Below are 17,921 nucleotides of genomic sequence, written 5' to 3' on the forward strand. Positions count from 1 at the left end.
CACAGGTCTGTAATCCCCCTCCTTCTGCATCCAACTGTCTTAGAATTGGGGGTGCAAATGCTGACAAACACTTCTGTGTTCACAGGGATTTCACCTGGGAGATTCTGAATATCAGATCTGGCCTCTGCATCCCCCCTGCTCCCAGGTACTGCAGAATTGGAGCATGACCAACACCTGGAGAGTCTATGGGCAGAGGCCCTGCTCCTCTTGGCATACTCAGTCATCAGAAAGCAGAACTCCAGGGAGGGAACTGCATAAAGGTCCTGCCAAAAAGGACTAAGGATCAGGGTGTTGTGAGGGGGAGTCTATGAAGAATGGCTATGACTTTTTCTGCAGAGAAGTCTGTTCTAACTTTTCCCTGTCTTTTCCTCCTGGGACAGCCATCAGGGCCCACCAGCAGAAAATGTCCAACAGCAGCTTCCCCACAGAGTTCCTCCTCCTGCCATTCGCAGACACACGCGAGCTGCAGCTCCTGCACTTCGGGCTCTTCCTGGGCATCTACCTGGCTGCCCTCCTGGGCAATGGCCTCATCCTCACAGCCATAGCCTGTGACCACCGCCTCCACTCCCCCATGTACTTCTTCCTCCTCAACCTCACCCTCCTCGACATTGGCACTATTACCACCACTATTCCCAAAGTCATGGCCAACTCCCTCTGGGACACCAGGGCCATCTCCTACTTGGGATGTGCTGCACAGGTCTTCCTACTTGTTTTTTTGATTGGAGGAGAGTATTTACTTCTCATTGTCATGGCCTATGACCGCTATGTTGCCATCTGCAAACCCCTGCACTATGGGGCCATTATAAATAGCAAAACTTGCGTCAAAATGGCAGCAGCTGCCTTGGGCAGTGGTGCTCTCAATGCCATGGTACACACTGCCAATACCTTTTCCCTCCCTCTCTGCAAAGGCAATGCCCTGGACCAGTTCTTCTGTGAAGTTCCCCAGATTGTCAAGCTGTCTTGCTCAGATGTCTACATCAGGGAAGTTGGGTTTCTTGTGGTTACTGCATGTTTCCTCTTTGCTTGTTTTGTTTTCCTTGTGCTGTCCTATGTGCAGATCTTCAGGGCCGTACTGAGGATCTCAACTGAGCCTGGACGGCACAAAGCCTTTTCCACGTGCTTCCCTCACCTGGCCGTGGTCTCCCTGTTTATCAGCACTGCCTTTTTAGCTTACTTGAAGCCCCCCTCCATGTTCTCTTCCTCCCTGAATCTTTTGCTGGCAATTCTGTACTCAGTGGTACCTCCAGCAGTGAACCCCTTCATCTACAGCATGAGGAACAAGGAGCTCAAGGATGCAGTGTGGAAACTGATTCGGGGAATATTTTTCAGTACTCATAAGGATCCCTTTACTCTCCAATAATGAATCCCACAACATCCCCTTCCAAGCTTGTGTTTTGGTTGTTCTTGTTATAATTATTATTTTCTTATTAACATTATGACAGCTTGTTGTACTTGCATTCCTACATAAATATTTGTATTCCCCCTACTGCTATGAATGAATAAACGTGCTCTGTCCCATATGGAGGCTATATAAATTTGCATCTAACACTGCGAGTGAGTCAGTGAAGACTCTCTCGTAGCATCTCTGTAATAAAATGGCATCACCCCAGTGCAATGCCTGAAGGCTGGGTTGTCCTTCCCAAACCAGTGCCAAGAAAAGGCCCAAAAAATTACTCCCCAGAAGGGTCTCTTATTTCTTTGGTTCAGGAAGGCATGGCTTGTTGTCACATTGTGACCTGTCAGAGACCAAGGGCTAGATTTAAGACTCATCCATGGGTGTCTGCTGATAGCAGAGGCAGCGAATGGTCACTGCATTACATTGCCAGGGCTGTTCCCACATGTGACCCGTAGGTGATGTCCTTCAGGAGGGGAATCTGGAGCTACCTGCACAGCCCAGGGTACTTCCAGGGACAGCGGAGCCTGGCGTGGGCAGTGACTGCAGCCCCTCTGAAAGTGAGAGATCTCCCACTGTGGGCTCAGCCACAGGGAAAGAACTAAAGCCAGGTATTCACAGGGAACCTGCAACTCTGCAATCTCGGAGAAGAGAGTGGTAGCCAGCAGGCAGAGGGAAGGGAAGCTGGGGAGTGATTCATTTCCCCCTTCGTGAAGTATCTCTGACTGGTCCAGCCCAATGATCCGGACCTGTCTGAATCTGCTTCCCACCCTGACCAGCACAGCCATGCAGATTCACCCCACAGTACTGCAGCCCATTTGCTCTGCAAAGCAGCAGCACCGGCTTGGGGACCACATGTGCGGAACACGGGGATTGCCATTCCTCACTGCCCAAGGGGAGCTGATCTTTGAAATTTGACCAGCTCCATCCTTCTGCTGGCATCGGTGTCTATAATGGGGGAACAGCCACCAAGACAGTGGATCAGCACTGGGTCATGGGCTCAGAGATTTTCAAAACCCAGCTGGAGAAAGCGCTGAGTAACGTGATCTACCTTTAAAGCTGTTACTGCTCATAGAAGATGATGGTAGTGGACACCTCCAGAGGTCCCTTCTGACTCAAGAAAAAAGGGGCTGGACTGCGCAGTCAGAGTGTGAGACAATCCTGTGTTTTGAGGCCTTTGAGCCTGGTCTTTGCAATCCCTGGTCATCAAGGTTACCTGGTAAGCGGCGTAATTCTCAAAGTGAGACTCTTCCCCATGGGAACCTGTAGTACAACAGGGGCAGGGGATACTACAGAAAATTTCTCAGAAACGCTGTAAGACATTCCAAAATGACTGAATCACAAATTAGTTGGAGTTGGAAATTCTCTCCCCGTGTAAGCCCCCTTATTGGAAAACCAGAGTATGGTTTCCTGCAGAATCTTGGGCTACAAAGCTGGTGAAGGGCCTGGAACACAAGTGCTATGAGGAGCAGCTGAGGGAGCTGGGGTTGTTTAGTCTGGAGAAGAGGAAGCTCAGGGGAGACCTTACTGCTCTCAACCACTACCTGAAAGGAAGTTGTAGGGAGCTGGGGGGGTCAGTCTCTTCTTGCAGATAGCTAGCAATAGGACGAGAGGGAATGGCCTCAAGTTGCGCCACGAGAGGTTCAAGATGGAAATTAGGAGACATTTCTTCTCACAGAGTGGTTAGGCATTGGAACTGGTTGCCCAGGGAGGTGGTGGAGTCACCATCCCTGGGGGGTGTTTAAAAAAATATTGGATGTGGTACTTAGGGACATGGGTTAGTGGGTACTATTGGTGGTAGGGAGACGGTTGGACCAGATGATCTTGGAGGTCTTTTCCAACCTTGATGACTCTGTGATGACTTCTATGACTCTCTGCTCTAGGCCAGACAAGCCCAACTCTCTCAGCCTCTCTTCATGCGAGCATTGTTCCATCTCTCTGATCATTTCTGTGTCTGTCCTCTGGACCCAGTTGAAGTCCTAGGTCCTAAGTCTAATGAGTCTGTTGTGCTTGGGCAACAGAGCTGGATGCAGTACTCCAGGTGGGGTCTCTTGAGAGCAGAGTAGAGGGAGAGATTCACATCCCTCAACCTGCTGGTTACGCTGCTTTTGATGCAGCCCAGGGTATGGTTGGCTTTCTGGGCTGTAAGTGCACATTGCCAGCTCCTGTCAAGCTTTTCACCTACTAGTACTTCCAAGCACTTCTCCATAGGGCTGCTGTCAATCCTCTCACTGCCTACTCAGTACTAATGTTTGAGATTGCCCTGAGCCAGGCGCAGGACCTTGCACTTAGCCTTGTTGAACTTCATGAGGTTTGCACGGGCCCACCTCTCAAGCCTGTCAAGACCCCTCTAGCTAATATCCCTTCCCTCCAGCATGTCAATCGCACCGCCCAGTGCTGGGAATGGTCGTTGCAAGGGGCTGCTCTGGGACCACTGCCCTGGGGCAGTATCTGCCAGGGTGTCCAGAGAACAAGGGCAAAGAACATCATAAAAAAACACAACAAATATTTATAGATGTATATATATATATATATATATATATATATATACACAAGTGCCTATTACCATATTGATATACATTCTTTGGAACCACTCTGATGGCAGGGTTCAGAACAGTTGACTCTGGTTCAACTTGTGGTGGAGCAAAAGCCCCAGGTGCCTTTGCATGGGGCTACTCTCCAACCTCTCTTGCTCTGTCAGGGTAAAGAGCCTCCAGGGCCTTCCTCCTCCTCAGGACCACACTGGGACTAGAAGCTGGGCTCCCACCAGAACTGGAAGCCTACTTCCATCTCTGGCGAATGGACACAAGCCCTTGGTGAGCTGAGAAGAGCCAAAGACACCACCAGGAAGAAGTAGGCCTTGCCACCACTTCCCCACAGGTTCTGGAGCAATCCAGAGGGTGTTGGTGCAATGGGGACAGTGGGGAGCTGCCAAGAAGATGAGCCTGATATCATCTTGGCTGCTGCATACCAGGGGGCAGTCGGCAAAGGGGTGTCTTATGCTGTCTTTACCAAGCATCTATGGCTCAGCTGGGCCCACAGAACAAAGTCTCAAAGCAGTCTGATGCTCTGGGGTCCGTGGAGTGGAGAGCTGCACTAAAATGGAGCAGCCTTCCATGTGCAAAAGTCACAAGCTGCCCCCTCCTGTGGGAGCACAGGCCATCCCCATTGCTGGGGAAGCTGGCTCTGCAAAGGACTGAGGCAGGAAAGGCTGTTTCCTGATGTCTTGGGACCAGCTGCTAACCTGTTGGAAAGAGATGCGCTGAGCAGGAGAGGACCGCAAGGCCTCCTGAAGTCAAGTCTTTGGGTGACTTCCTGTGCTCAGCCAAACCGCCAGCAGATGGAGTGCTGCTTACAGAAGGAGCACCCCAGGCCTGTGCCCAATGGGGTGTCTCTAGCTCCTGGGCAGGTGTCACAAATTAGAGTTTATATAACTTGAATGCAGCAGATGTTTAGGATTTATTTTATACCTTGAGGGTAAATAGCAAGGTTAGACTGTAAAGTTTTTAACTGCACTGAATCAACATTTAATCATCAACCAATGTAACAGAATGATTCCAACAGAATTTGTGACAGTAGAAACAGTGACTTAGTTAAAGGTTTGAGAATGACAAGGTTCACCTGAGATTTACTGACAGGTCCTGGGGGTGTCCAAATCCAGTTGCATGCATACACATTACCCCCTAGAGTGAATTATTCACCCTACTTCCTCATCGACATTTGTCCACAGATGAGCTTGTTCCTTGAGGTGTCAGCCCTGAGATGCACTTCCTCCAGCTCGGGGGCAGATCGAGGGTGCAGCCCACTGCAGTCCCTGGAGAGCTCAAGGGGCTCTTCATTGAGGATGGCTTTTTTTAGGACAGCAAGGTGATTGACTGTTCATTGGTATTTTTCCATCCTGGCCATGGTTCTGATAAGGCAATGTTGGTATTTTCCACCACGCCTGCTCTTCTGGTACCTCCCAGAATGTACACTTCTGGTACTCCCCAGAGCCTGGGCTGCAGGGTCCGAGATGCAATCAGGGAGTGCCTGTTCACACTCAACTATTATAACTGTTATTTAATGGAGGGCTGATGTGACAGGAGGTAATCCTGAACCATAGCTCAGCTGGGGAAAAGCTACTCCAGAACCTTTTTCTCCACCTGCTCTATCTTTAAGAGAAAGAGGTTGACTCCTAGTCAAACTCAGATTCCTTTGCCACACTGTTCTTGGTCTCCAATGTGATCCGTCCTTTCCCCATGAGAGATTTCAAGCGGAACCTTTCACATGCTGCCCTGCCAGAGAGGAGGCTGAGGGTGCACATGGAGCTGGGAGAGGACCCAACGAGGACAGCTGACCTGAACTGACCACAGGGATATTCCGTGCCATAGGATGTCATGCTCAGCAATTAAAGCTGTGGGGAAAGAAGGAGGAGGGGGCATGTTCAGAGTAATGGTGTTTGTCTTCCCAAGAAGTCATCACATGTGATGGATGCTGCTTTCCTGGAAATGGCTGAAAATCTGCCTGCAAATTGGAAGTAGTGAATGAATTCCTTGTTGTGCTTTAAGTATCAATATCAGGAAGGAAATTAAAGAGGTTTAATTTCACATCATCAAGAAGAAAAAGAGAGGGGGAGAAATAGGTAAACCACTATTGTCTGGAGTCACAACTTCTCTGTTAGTAAAAGAAAGTCCCACAGCCTATGGAATGTATTTGTTAAGTGGCCACATGGGAAGCTGTGTTTTTTTTTGTTTGTTTGTATGTTTTGTGGGTTTTTTTGTTTGTTTTGTTTTGTTTTGTTTTGTTTTTGGACCTCCTGGCTTGAGCTTGCTGCATTCATATTCCCAGCAAGGCAAAAAGTTCCAGTTCAAGCATCAAACTGTTGCCCATGCTGCCTGGAGAGCCAGGACAGTTGTGTCACAAAATAGCCAGTGTCCAAGGGAAGCTGGAGGTAAAGTGAATTGAGATGATTTGGACTCAAGTGAAGGCTCCAACCCTGAGCTGGCAGGACAGCACTGGCTGAAGTGTGACACAAGCTCCCTGACAGGCCTGTGAGTCCAGAACTGGTTGGCAGAGTTTCTCACACAGCTCAGTAAAGAGGGCAGGCTGCTGGGGAGAGGGGAGCATGCTTTAGCTTACAGTACATGAAGGTCACATTACCTCCATTGAAGGCCACTTTCCAAAGTAGAAAACATTCAAGCAATGGAAAAGATCTTTCTGTTTCAAGCACAGACCCCAAGAACACCAAAACACTCGCTGCCCTGGACTCTCTATGTTAATATTCACTCTTGGCACGTGGCAAGTCACATGCTAAAGATGTGAGCTCCCTCGATTCAGGGAATGAAGGAATTAGAGAAAGTGAATTAGATACCTTTTTCGGAATAGCCAAGTCTGCACTAATCCCAGCATATACATGGGTTACAGGAAAGTCTTCAGCAAGACTCTGCAGCACCTAGGCCCACACATTTTTCTTTTCCTGCACAGCACATTATATTTGACTCCAATGCCACCAGGGATCAGCGTGAACAATCCTACACCTTTCATTCAAATGTCTAGACTTCTCTTTCTAGTCAAAGGAGAGACATCAGTTATCTCAACTGAGATGTCTTGTCCTACCCTGCTTCTGCACCACTTCCTGCTCCAGAAAGAAACCTGTACAACACAGGTCACATTCCCCAGCTTAATTGGAGGGCTTCAGCTGCCCGAGGAGGGCAGTGTCTCTCTCTGGGTGGGCAATGGAATCAAGCTCTGAATGAAGATGTTGGGCAAAGGTTGAAAGGTATGCCAAAAAGATATCTGTTAAACAACAGCGTATCTTAGAGGCAGTGGCCACCTCTGTGTGGAAAACTGAATCAACCCATGCATGAAGACGATAGGCAAAAGCTGAAATGTATGGTAAACTAAACAAAAAAAAGTACAGTGGTGTGATTTGAGTGTAAAAAGTCTTCATTTTCACAACTTTTAAGTTTTTCTACAAATTCTCATGATTTTTTTTCATAGGTTTGGGACATGGATCAACTAGATGATGACACTTTCCCTCTGTGAAAATATAAGTTCATGCAGACATTTCCACAAATGCATGTCCTCCTGGAACTTTGAAGACAGAAAATGTGTTCCAAAGAGATCTTTATATTTCACATCTAAATTTGATATCTAAATGGATCTGGGAGCAATAAAATCTTGAGAGTTTGGATAGATCCTACTTTTATTTCTTTGGATAGATCCTGCTTTTATTTCTTTTTATTTCTTTGCTGTGATGCAATGGCTAGAGATGTTATCAATTTTCTCATGTAATCCCTGTTTATGACCCAGAAAAATCTGGCACCTCGGATGTCTCTCAAATGTCACTCTGGAACTTCCAATGTCACCAGCTGTGCATATCTGAACAGCTCCCTCATGGCCTCAGTCTTCATTCAATGTTCTGTGAGCTGAGGCAAGCAGCTGTCATGTAGAAGCCTGATTTGTGCCCACCTGAACCAAGACAAGAGGAATCCCAAATCCTGTGGGCTTCTGTGAGGTATGGGAGGGTGCGAAGCCTACTTCTAGCCTCTGGACTGCAAACAAACAAGGAGATGCCTTGGCTGATTCAGTTGAAACCCCTCCCTCAGCAGGGGAAGGGAGATCCCTGTCCTTGCCTGGGTGTCCTGCCTAAAACCAGGGCACAGCAAGGTGATTCTTGGCCCTCTTACTTTATCTGTATTAGGAATGCCATTGCTGAAAAAGAGTTTCCTTCCCAAATAGAGGGAAGGAGCATCAGTGATTGCTTCAGTCAGTTTCAAAGTCGATTCCCCTGGAGGCCCAGGGGAAGATCTCCCTGTGCTGCTGAGCTGGGCCGGGCTCCTGGACCCAAGGGAAGCTCCTGGCAAGCGGGCAGCGCTGCAGAGAGACAGCTCTGCCCAGGAGCAGCTCCTCTGCACAGCACAGCAGGGCTGGGGGCACTGCCTGCAGGGGACAAGGGCGGCTGAGAGAAGGGAGGGAGATGTTAAAGGCAGTGTGGAGGGGGGATGCTGAGAGCTCACTGCGGGAGAAATCTTCCCAGCCCCGAACAGGGTAAGTCTCTGGCTGCAAGGCAACACAGCAGTTGTTCCTGGTACCATCTCCAGATTTGCTGGCAAATGCCACAGCCTATGGGATCTTTCAGGAGCACTCTCTACTTTCTTTACTGTATGAATGACAAGCTCCAGAGCAGGGATTACCTGTCAAAGCTCTCAGAGGGACAAGACATGAGTGTTCCTTCTCACAAGGCCAGCTGCAGGCTGTGTAGCTGCGGTTCAGGCCGGGGTGCCCAGGGCTGTGGTGCAGAGCAGGGTCCCTGTTGTGCCCCAGGGGCTGTGTGCCGGGGCAGGGCCTCTGCTGTCTGCCAGGCTCAGCACTCAGCCTGCCCTGGGAGCTGCCCAGGGCACTGCGGGGAGAAGCTGTGGGTGGAAGGAGTCCCCAGCAGGGCAGGGCAGGATCCTGCTGCTGACAGGAGGCTTCTGCCTGGGGCAGGCTGCTCACAGCTCCAGAGCACCCACACGGCATCTCTGTGGGTGATTCTTGACAAGGAAGACCAACTCCTGCAGTACCTGCAGGGAAGGCGCTCCTGCGAGTCTCTGCTTTCACTTTTCTGCCCTAAAGAGCAGTCAAGGGAGTGCAAATGTAGTTGTCAGGTTGTGTCAGTCACTGAGGCTGTTAGACCATTACACTCAAAGAGAACTGTAGGTCTGTGAGGAACCTCACAATCTTCCTCCATACTCTTTAGCCTACATACAGTAGCAACACTATCTTCATTGTTTCCCGAAGGTTTGTTGGATGTTCTGCTCAGCACCTAAAATACTGAGATGCCTCTGGCCAGTGGGCACCTGAGATCCCTCCCCAGTGGTTTTTAGCAGGTGCTGTAGGGCAGTACTGACTCCGTCTGAGCCCACAGATCATCTGTCTGGTCTCTCTGCTCGCTTAGGAAGTAAAACGGAGAGCTTGAGGCAGGAGCACATCTTAAAAAGGGAAGTTGCAGTCTGTCTTGCTTAGGAGGTTTCGATAAAACAGAATATATAGGTATAGGTTTTGCTCAAAGCAATCTCTCTAATTTGTCTCTGTTTTTCCTCTGTGGACAGGTCCACATACCCAGGGGCAGCAAATGTTGAACAGGAGCTTCCCCAATGAGTTCCTCCTCCTGCCATTTGCAGACACGCGCGAGCTGCAGCTCCTGCACTTCGGGCTCTTCCTGGGCATCTACCTGGCTGCCCTCCTGGGCAACGGCCTCACCCTCACAGCCGTAGCCTGCAACCACCGCCTCCACACCCCCATGTACTTCTTCCTCCTCAACCTCGCCTTCCTCGACCTGGGCACTATTACCACCACTGTTCCCAAAGCCATGGCCAATTCCCTCTGGGACACAAGAATCATCTCCTACTTGGAATGTGTTGCTCAGATTTTTTTCTTTTTCTTTTTCCTTTCAGCAGAGTTTTTTCTTCTAATAATCATGGCTTATGACCGCTACGTTGCCATCTGCAAACCCCTGCACTACGGGACAATAATGGCCAGCAGAACTTGTGTCAACATGGAAGCAGCTGCCTGGGGCAGTACTTTTCTCTATGCTGTGCTGCACACTGCCAATACCTTTTCCCTCCCCCTCTGCCAAGGCAATGCCCTGGACCAGTTCTTCTGTGAAATTCCCCAGATCCTCAAGCTCTCCTGGTCAGATGCCTACATCAAAGAGGCTAGGCTTATTGCGGTTAGTGCCTGTTTACTATTTGGGTGTTTTGTCTTCCTTGTGGTGTCCTATGTGCAGATCTTCAGGGCTGTGCTGAGGATCCCCTCAGAGCAGGGCAGGCGCAAAGCCTTTTCCACATGTCTCCCTCACCTGGCTGTGGTCTCCCTGTTCATCAGCACTGGCACATTTTCCTACCTGAAGCCCCCCTCCATGTCTTCCTCATCCCTGAATCTTTTGCTGGCAGTTCTGTACTCGGTGGTGCCTCCAGCAGTGAACCCCCTCATCTACAGCATGAGGAAGCAGGAGCTGAAGGATGCAGTGTGGAAAGTGATAACTGGAGGTTTTTCAGAAAGAATAAACTACCTGTTTTGTTCTGCATGTCACTCATAATGTATCTCATTACAGACCCAGATGTTGTTTTTCTGTGTGTGTGCATTGCGTTTTTTTGTTTTTTTTTTTGCTTTACTTATGGTAGTGTTATCCACAAAGATAACATTTTTCATCCCCTTCCATTTCAGTGTCTACTGGTGTTGGGTGACTCCAAGACTTGGTAGAAAGAAGGAGCCAGGCTCTCTATGTATTTAAATAAAAGAAAGGACCCTGCAGTGACTTGCTTGCCTGAGATACTTCCTTGGAGACCTGTGGTAGACTTACAGGGCACTTGGCTGTGTGCGGAGGTGGAGGGTAAAAGAGTCCTGGCACAGCAGCAGTTGTGCCCTTAAAGAGCACTTGTGTTGCTGTGAGGACTGATTGCTCTTGTCACTTGCTCACCGTGCTGCTGTTTGGCAGTCCTGTGTCCACAGGCAGGGACAGGCCAGGGGCACTTCTCTAACACAGCTGGCTCCATACCAGCATCTTCAACATAAAAGGGGATCTGCTTGGGGCAGTGCCTGAAGGCTCAGCTCTTCTCTCAAAGCTGCTCTCATGGATATTGCAAAGGAATAGACTCAAAGGAGGCTCCTTGCTTTGTTTGTTTCTTTGTGCGCTCAGGGGGAAGAGATCAGCTGATCACCCAGGATCAGCTTTTAGGCAGGGAGGGCTGATTCTGGAATTGCCTGTTGGTGCTAGGCACCCATAGAGATGGTGACTTCACTGGCCTGTATCCACAGCATGCAATAGGTGTGAAGGCAGGCAGGCATCTATCTGGAGGGAAGTGGGAGCTACCAGGAAAGCCCAAGTGATCGGCAGGGTCAGTGTGTGCCAGGGAGTCAGCAGGGCATGGAGCTCACAGAGCACAAGCATGTCCAAGGTGGAGCCACACAGAAACAAAGTGCAAGATCTGGGTGGGAACAGGCAAACGAAAGCTCTGCAGCTCCAGGGAACACAGCAAAAATAGGGAAAGCAGTCTGCTGAATTGGTTGTTATACCTCTGGTGAAATTTCATACACTGAATACAGTGAATCACCCCAAAACATAGCCTGACATTGGAAATTAATGTGACTCGATGATCCTTGTGGGTCCCTTCCAGCTTGGGATATTCCATGAGTCTCTGACTCTGAAGGAGGCTGGCTATCTGTGTGCACCCTCCATGGCCAAAGAACCACTTGTGTGGGAGGCAGTCAGTGCCAGTGCCCCCCACCAGCTGCCTCTGCCTTCCCAGCCTGACCAGTATGGCCCTGCAGAGTGCCCCCATGGCCCCGCACACCACAGCCCCCTCGCTCTGCAGAGCAGCACTGCCAGCTCGGGGGCTGTGGGCAGCATGGGCAGGGGCTGCAGGAATGGCTGCTCAGGCCAGCCCAGACGTGCTGGCCTGGGGAGAGGCTGTGTGGGACATGGGGTGTGCTGGGAGCAGAGCAGGGTGCTGTGTGTGTGTGCAGTGGTGCTGCCTGAGGAGCCCCAGGGCCAGCAGTGTCGTGCTGTGCTGTGCTGGGAAGAGGGGCTGGCCTGAGAGCTGCAGGATTTTGGAGTAAGGGGTGGGGGCTATGGATCTCCTGGAGGTGACAGCAGCAGAGACAGATAAAGTATGTGTTTTCTTTATCCATATGAGATACTTATGGAGTAGATGTGGTTAGATGAACCTGAGTGAGCCCAATTCCATAAGCCATTTCCTACGGTTGCCATCAATTCTTTCAGGACAGACAGTTTCTTAAGGTCACTTACTTTTGAGGGTACAGTCTCCTGTGGAACCACCTGAATTAATTTTTCAGCTTTAACAATAATTATCTGTAAAGTTCTCAACATTTCTCTAAAATGCACATTCAGTGCTTGATTCAGTTGTCCACACAGAGGTGGCCATTTCCTCAAAGCTGTCCTGGAGGAGCTGAAGACCCAAAGGGGGAAATATGAGTCTGCACTGTTGGAAGGCCTTCTAAAGCATGAGCTGGTTGGCAGGCAGAGTATCTGAGGGATTGTGCAGGGCATCCCCTGCTCCTGGGGGGGCTAGGAAGAGGCCTCCTGAGCACAACAGCTCCTTGTAGCCCTGTGGATGCTGGCTGTGAGGTCACTTCTGTCCCAGCACCTGGCTGGCCAACAGCAGGGAGGCAGAGCCTCTGAGGTCATAAAGGCCATCAGAAAGCTGCCCCCAACAGGGTGACACATTTGGGGAGGATAGGAGAAAGCTGGGAGAATAAAGATGGAAGATATGGGGGAGAGATTGGCTTTTTTAACAGAAAGGAAAGACTCTGAAGAGTTAAGAGGGGTTCAGGTAGGGCTACTGCTGCTGCAACACTTACTGAAAAATATTCGTGTTATGCCCTGGCAATATTTCTAACCAAAACCTTAAAACCTGCAGCCACCCTAAATGCTATCCCTCACCCTGAAAGGAATCTACAGCTCTAATCCTCCACCTCAAATCCTACCTTGAACTCAAACACCAGACACATTACCTGTTACCATTAATCTTAACCTATTGCTCTTGCTAAATCCTAGCTCTTAATCCCTAACATTAAATTGCCAGCCTTTAATACCAACCCTTGTCCTGTAACAAAGCACATAATAAAACCCTAACCAGAAATATAGCTCATACCCCAAACACTAGCTTGGTAGGCAAAACAGAACACCAAAGCTGCCTTCTAAGTTACTTCCCAGTCCATAAACCTGGAAATAAAGATCTAATTCATAGACCATAACCCGAACACTGTATTCTTAGATCCCTGTTTCCTGCACTCTTATCACAAAACTGAAGCTGTTTGACCCTGTTAGCATGAGCAGTGCTTGAGAGGTCTTGGAGCATACACTTGGTCTTGGAGGAGGCAGGTGAGGTGACATGGATCTGGTCAGGTCATAGGGCTCAAGGAGAAGATGGGTGGGGATGCTCTGCTGAGGTCAGCTGTGCCTCAGGATCTCAGGAGGCAGCTGGACGTCCATGGCTGTGCAGGTGGGTGTCAAGGCACTTCTGCCTGAGGGCCTAATAGGCCACATTCAGGCACAGGGCTTTTGTATGTGTCTGTCATTTTAGCTGTCAAAAGAAACTGATGAGACATTGACATGCAGCTAGTGTAAATATTTATTTCCTAGAATCATAGGATATCCCAAGTTGGAAGGGACCCATAAGGATCATCGTGTCCAACTCCTGGTTCCACACAGGTTTACCGAAAAATTCAGACCATATGACTAAGAGCACAGTCCAAACGCTTCTTAAACTCTGACAGGCTTGGTGCCATGACTACGATCCTGGGGAGCCTGTTCCAATGCGTGACAACCCTCTTCATGAAGAATCTCTTCCTGATATCCAGCCTGAACCTCCCCTATCACAGCTTGACATCATTCTCATGGGTCCTATCACTGGTCACTAAAGAGAAAAAACAGCACCTGCCCCTTCACTCCCCCTCGTGAGGAAGAAGTAGATCGCGATGAGGTCTCCCCTCAGCCTCCTCTTCTCCAGGCTGAACAGGCCAAGTGACCTCAGCCACTCCTTACATGTCTTCTCCTCTAGGCCCTTCACCATCCTTGTAGCCCTTCTCTGGACACTGTCCAATAGTTTCACATTTTTTCTGTACTGTGCTGCCCAGAACTGCACACAGTACTTGAGGTAAGGCCACACCAGTGCAGAGTAGAACAGGACAATCACTTCCCTCAATCAACTAGCAATGCTTGATGCACCCCAGGATACGGTTGGCCCTCCTGGCTGCCAGGGCACACTGCTGGCTCATATTCCGCTTGCTATCAACCACAACCCCCAGATCATTCTTGTGGGGCTGCTCTCCAGCGTCTCGTCCCCCAGTCTGTACATATAGCCAGGGTTGCCCCATCCCAGGTGCAGGACCCGGCACTTGCTCTTGTTAAACTTCATGCGGTTGGTGATCGCCCAGCTCTCCAATCTGTCCAGATCTCTCTGCAAGGCCTTTCCACCTTCAATGGAGTCAACAACTCCTCCAAGTTTAGTATCATCAGCAAATTTGCTCAAAACACCTTCTAGTCCTACATCCAAATCGTTTATAAAAACATTGAAGTGAACTGGCCCTAAAATGGAGCCTTGGGGGACCCCAGTAGTGACTGGCCTCCAGCCTGTTGCAGCCCAATTTACCATAACCCTTTGAGCCCTACCCATCAGCCAATTGTTCAGCCATCATGTGATGTTTTTTTTTTAGCTGTATGCTGGACATTTTGTCCAGTAGGATCCTATGGGAAACTGTGTCAAAAGCTTTACTGAAATCCAAAATGATCACATCAGCTGGATTCCCTTGGCTGACCAGATGGAAAATCTTATCATAAAAGGAAATCAAGTTAGTCAAACATGACCTACCCCTCATGAGCCCATGTTGGCTGGGAACTTCAGCCCCAGCTCCTGAAGCTCCTTCTGCCCTCCTTCTGCACTGACCTTGTGTAGGCAAGGTTTTGGTGGCAGGGGGCCATGGGGGTGGCTTCTGTGAGAAGAATCTAGAAGCTGCCCAGTGTTAGGTAAGGGTCCTGCTGCTGACCAGATCCGAGCCAATAAGCGATGTTGTTTGCACCTCTGTGAGAGCAGATTTCTGACAGGGAAAAAAAAAAAAAAAAAAAACACTGTGCCATACAGCAGCTAGGAGAATGAGAGGAGTGAGAAACAGCCTTGCAGGCGCCAAGGTCAGTGAAGAGGGAGGGGGAGAGGTGCTCCAGGCACCGGAGCAGATGTCTCCTGCAGCCTGTGGTGAGGACCATGGTGAAGCAGGCTGTACCCCCTGCAGCCCATGGAGTACCATGGTGGAGCAGGGTTCCACCCTACAGCCCGTGGAGGAGACCACGGTGGAGCAGGTGGACCTGCACCGACAGAGACTGCGGCCTCTGGAAGACCCCTACCAGAGCAGATTCTGGGCCAGACCTGCTGCCTGTGGAGAGGAGACCATGCAGGAGCAGGTGACCTGGCAGGAGCTGCTGCCCGTGGGGGACACAGGCTGGAGCAGTTTGCTCCCGAGGGATGGACCCCATGGTACGGACCCATATCTGGAGCAGTTCTTGAAGAGCTGCAGCCTGTGGGAAGACCAAGCCAGGTCAATTCAGCAAGGACTGCATCCTGTGGGAGGGACCCCGGAGTACAGGGGATAAGAGTGACCGAGAAGGAGCGGTGGAGACGAAGCTCTATAGACTGACCATAAACCCCATTCCCCTGTTCCCCTCTGCCACTCGGGGGGAGGAGGAGGAAGAGGGTGAAAGGGGGGGAAGGCATTTTTGGTTTCTTTCCTTTGTTTCTCGCTTCTCTAGCTTGTTAGTAATAAGCAATAAATCTTCCTATCTCCCTATGCTGAGTCTGTTTTGCCCGTCGTGATAATTACTGTGTGATCTCCCTGTCTTTATCTCAACCCTTGAGCCCTTTGCATTGTATTTTTCTCCCCTTTCCCCTTTCAGGGGGATAACCCCCTTATTAAGCTTTCTCATACTTCGTTCTAGTTTGCTTGCAATTAAGAATCATCCTTCTCTACCTCTGTGCAGCCTGTTCTCTAAGGAAAGCAGGAGGGAGTTGGGACAAAGGAACTACAAGGTGAAACTGCAGACTTGAGTAGAGAAGTCTGATGTCAGGAGAAGTGATGCAAGTCCTACGGGACCAATGAGAGAGATGGTGCGAGCTAGGGAGGTAAGGAGCAAGGTTGTCTGTACAGGGTGAAAGTTCTCCTTCCTGTCCAGACCTCCTTTAAAGAAACTCGGGTCTTTCTGTGTTCTAACAAGTCCTGAGGGGTATCTGCTGCTAGGTCCATGAACTTCATTTCCTGAGAGGAGACTGATGAGATCTCTCAGAAAGGCAAAGTCAGAAGCTAAACCCCAAAGTCCTTCAAAGCACTGACTGGTCCTGCTGAGGGCCACTACTGTCATTACTGACAAAGCCCCATGGACTCCTTACAGCAGGTAATTGGAGGCCATGATTACAGGTAGGCCAAGGCCCTGTGCCTGTGGCTCTGAGGCTGAGAAAATGCTGGGTTTCTTTCATCAAGCAGAAAGGCCAAGCCCTGCTGCCAGTCCTGGACATAGCTATCTCCTGTCCTCACGTGGGGCTCCAGGCTCTTCCTCAGGCAGTGGGATGTGAGGTATGCAGTGCTAAGTGGTGTGACACCTCCTGGCCTCCATCAGGAGGTGCAAAGAGGAGATGAGCCCCCATTGCTAAGAGGACAACATGTCTTCTCCTATGCCTTGGTGGCAGAGAGACCTGCCATAGGCAAGGGGACAAAGACCTTGGTTTTCCTGGTTAAGTCTAGCTTTGCCATTGCCCTTGGCCATTTCCACCTCTGGCTCTCCTATTATGTCCCACACCTGTTCCCATTTCCCTTCAGTATGCAAACACCCATCTTGCTTTCCTACCTTGCTCTAAGCTTGGCATTTCAATAGCTTCATTGATGTCTCTACCTCACTAGTTTTTCTCTCACATGCTGTTTCCAGCTACCAAGAAAAGCTCCATCATCTTGGAAACTACCCTTCACACAGGCATCTTAAAGCCTAAAAGCCCATCTGCCAGCCAGGAGGCAAGGGTTGACCTGGCAGCTACTTCACAAAGATGGGACCTCCCAGTCCCTTGCCTAGCCACGTTCCTGCTGCTGGCCTACCAGCTCCAGAGGCAGAAGTGACCTCACAGTCCCCACCAAAGCCAGTTGCTTCGTACTGGATTTGGAGTTTTTTAAGCACAATAAACACCTTATAAGAACATACAAACGTGGCACCCTCCTTGGCTCCCAACACCCACCAGATAAAAGTAAGGTTGTTTTCATCCTACAAGGCCATGGATCTCCTGATGGCCTTTCAGCTTCTCTGATGGGCAGAAGAGAGCATTCTGCAACTTCTATTTGGTACTAGAGCAGGAATGACCTCAAAATAAATAATCGTGCTATCTTCATGTTGGTGCATTATCAGTTCCTTCTGCACAGCTAAAATGCCACACGCATACACCAGCCGTGTGCCTGAAGGTGGCCTGTCAGGTCCTCACGCACAAGTGCCCTGACACCCACCTGCACAGCCATGGGCCTCCTGCAGCCTCCTAAGATCCTGAGGCACAGCTGACCTTAGCAGAGAATCCCCACCCATCTCCTCCTTGATCCCTATGACCTGAACAGATCCATGTCACCTCACCTGCCTCCTCCAAGACCAAGTAATTGCTGCAAGAACTCTCAAGCCCTGCTTAGCCTCATGGGGCCAAGCCACTTCAGTTTTGTGATAAGAGTGCAGGAATGAGGGATTTGAGGATTAGGTGTTCAGGTTAGGGTTTAGGGATTTGATCTTGCATTCCATGTTTAGGGATTGGGCATAGTCTTAGAGGGAGGCTTTGGTGTTCTGCTTTGGGTAGCCAGTCAGTGTTTAGTGTAAGGGCTAGATTTTTGGTTAGTTTTGTTTTCTGTTTGTTTGTTTGTATATGGTGTTGTTACTTGGTGAGGGCTGGTGTTAAGACTGGCAATCTAATGCTAGCAATTAACAACTAGGGATTAGTGAGAGTTAAGACTAATGGTGACAGGTAACATGTCT

General features: G+C 49.7%; 2 protein-coding genes across 2 annotated transcripts; both read left to right on the top strand.

Annotated features, from left to right (window-relative positions):
* The first annotated feature begins 403 nt into the window (after nucleotides 1-403).
* Nucleotides 404-1,360, top strand: LOC125181119 (olfactory receptor 14C36-like). Its single transcript, XM_048054961.2, has one exon. It carries the CDS (start codon nucleotides 404-406, stop codon nucleotides 1,358-1,360), a length of 957 nt encoding a protein of 318 aa, XP_047910918.2.
* An 8,128-nt stretch (nucleotides 1,361-9,488) lies between these two features.
* LOC136788519 (olfactory receptor 14I1-like) lies at nucleotides 9,489-10,454 on the top strand. The gene has a single exon (XM_066987072.1). It carries the CDS (start codon nucleotides 9,489-9,491, stop codon nucleotides 10,452-10,454), a length of 966 nt encoding a protein of 321 aa, XP_066843173.1.
* Nucleotides 10,455-17,921: the final 7,467 nt, after the last annotated feature.

The sequence above is a fragment of the Anser cygnoides genome, chromosome 38 (assembly GCF_040182565.1).
Source record: "Anser cygnoides isolate HZ-2024a breed goose chromosome 38, Taihu_goose_T2T_genome, whole genome shotgun sequence".
In the NCBI taxonomy this organism is placed as follows: Eukaryota; Metazoa; Chordata; class Aves; order Anseriformes; family Anatidae; genus Anser; species Anser cygnoides.

Excerpts from the sequence above, each read along its gene's own strand:
- LOC125181119 (XM_048054961.2), top strand. The coding sequence starts at position 404 with ATGTCCAACAGCAGCTTCCCCACAGAGTTCCTCCTCCTGCCATTCGCA.
- LOC136788519 (XM_066987072.1), top strand. The coding sequence starts at position 9,489 with ATGTTGAACAGGAGCTTCCCCAATGAGTTCCTCCTCCTGCCATTTGCA.